The sequence below is a fragment of the Buceros rhinoceros genome, unplaced genomic scaffold (assembly GCF_000710305.1).
Source record: "Buceros rhinoceros silvestris isolate BGI_N320 unplaced genomic scaffold, ASM71030v1 scaffold26045, whole genome shotgun sequence".
Taxonomy (NCBI): domain Eukaryota; kingdom Metazoa; phylum Chordata; class Aves; order Bucerotiformes; family Bucerotidae; genus Buceros; species Buceros rhinoceros.
Window position 1 is genome coordinate 3,061 of NW_010413775.1, and position 920 is coordinate 3,980.

General features: G+C 67.6%; 1 protein-coding gene across 1 annotated transcript in view; it reads right to left on the reverse strand.

Annotated features, from left to right (window-relative positions):
* Positions 1-920, reverse strand: part of PIGS (phosphatidylinositol glycan anchor biosynthesis, class S) — a gene marked incomplete at its 5' end in the record, with an annotated part of 3,898 nt that overhangs the window by 2,758 nt on the left and 220 nt on the right. Inside the window, 3 exons of the mRNA XM_010136889.1 lie at positions 256-454; positions 604-695; positions 855-885. Coding sequence (XP_010135191.1) covers positions 256-454; positions 604-695; positions 855-885 — 322 coding nt within the window. The remainder of the gene's footprint in view (positions 1-255; positions 455-603; positions 696-854; positions 886-920) is intronic.

Below are 920 nucleotides of genomic sequence, written 5' to 3' on the forward strand. Positions count from 1 at the left end.
GAGCTCCCAAGAGCGGCAGGACCTGCCGCCTCCTCCCTGGCGCTCCCCAGCGCGGGGTCAGGCACCAGTGCTCCAACACACAGCGGGCACGGCACAGATCCCAGCCCAGAGCAACCACCGAGGGCAAAGGGCAGACCAGGGGGCTGTCACCCCAGAGGACATCCAGGGACGCTACAAGAGCAGCAGGAAGGGGAATTCCCCCCAGAGACAGAGCCTTCCCCGGGCCAGGGAACCGGGCTGGGCGCATGTTCCTACCCAGGCTGGATTTCAAGTGCCGCCGGGCGTCAGGGCCAAGCTGGCCGTCGGGCACACGGTCCGAGAGGGCGGCGGCGATGGAGCTGGCCGTGAAGGACATCACCTGCGTGACCTGCCGCAGGCAGGTGCGGAGCATGGCCAGGTCCCCCCTAGCCCTCACCAGGGCGCTGCGGTGCTTCCCCACGTAGATGCTGATGCCCTGGGGAAGGGGCAGGGGTAAGGGCCGGGAGCAGAACTGGCTCCTGCCAACGCGCCGGAGAACAGCACGGTGCCACCTGTGACAGCCTGGAGGACACCTCTGAGGGCTGAGGCACGCGTTGGCTGGCACCGCAGGGTGCTGCTCCCTACCTGAGGCAGGAGAGAGGAGGTTTCGGGGACCACGTACACGGTCAGAGAGCCCAAGGAGGCATCCTGCAGCGGGCGCAGAGCAGCGTCAGCCTCTGGGGGAGAGAGAGGAAGTAGCAGGGTTGGGAACAACACTCCAGGCCCCATCCCACCCTGAGACGCAGCAAAGGCAAGTCTCCTGCTCAGCCAGACAGAGGAGCCTGGTCTCCCACCCACGGAACAACCCCAGACCCCACAGTCTCTCCTGCCGGTACCTCGTGCAGTGGCCGCACCCAGCGCTGCCGCCTCCGGCGCCGTGGGGCTGCGATAGAACATCCCCG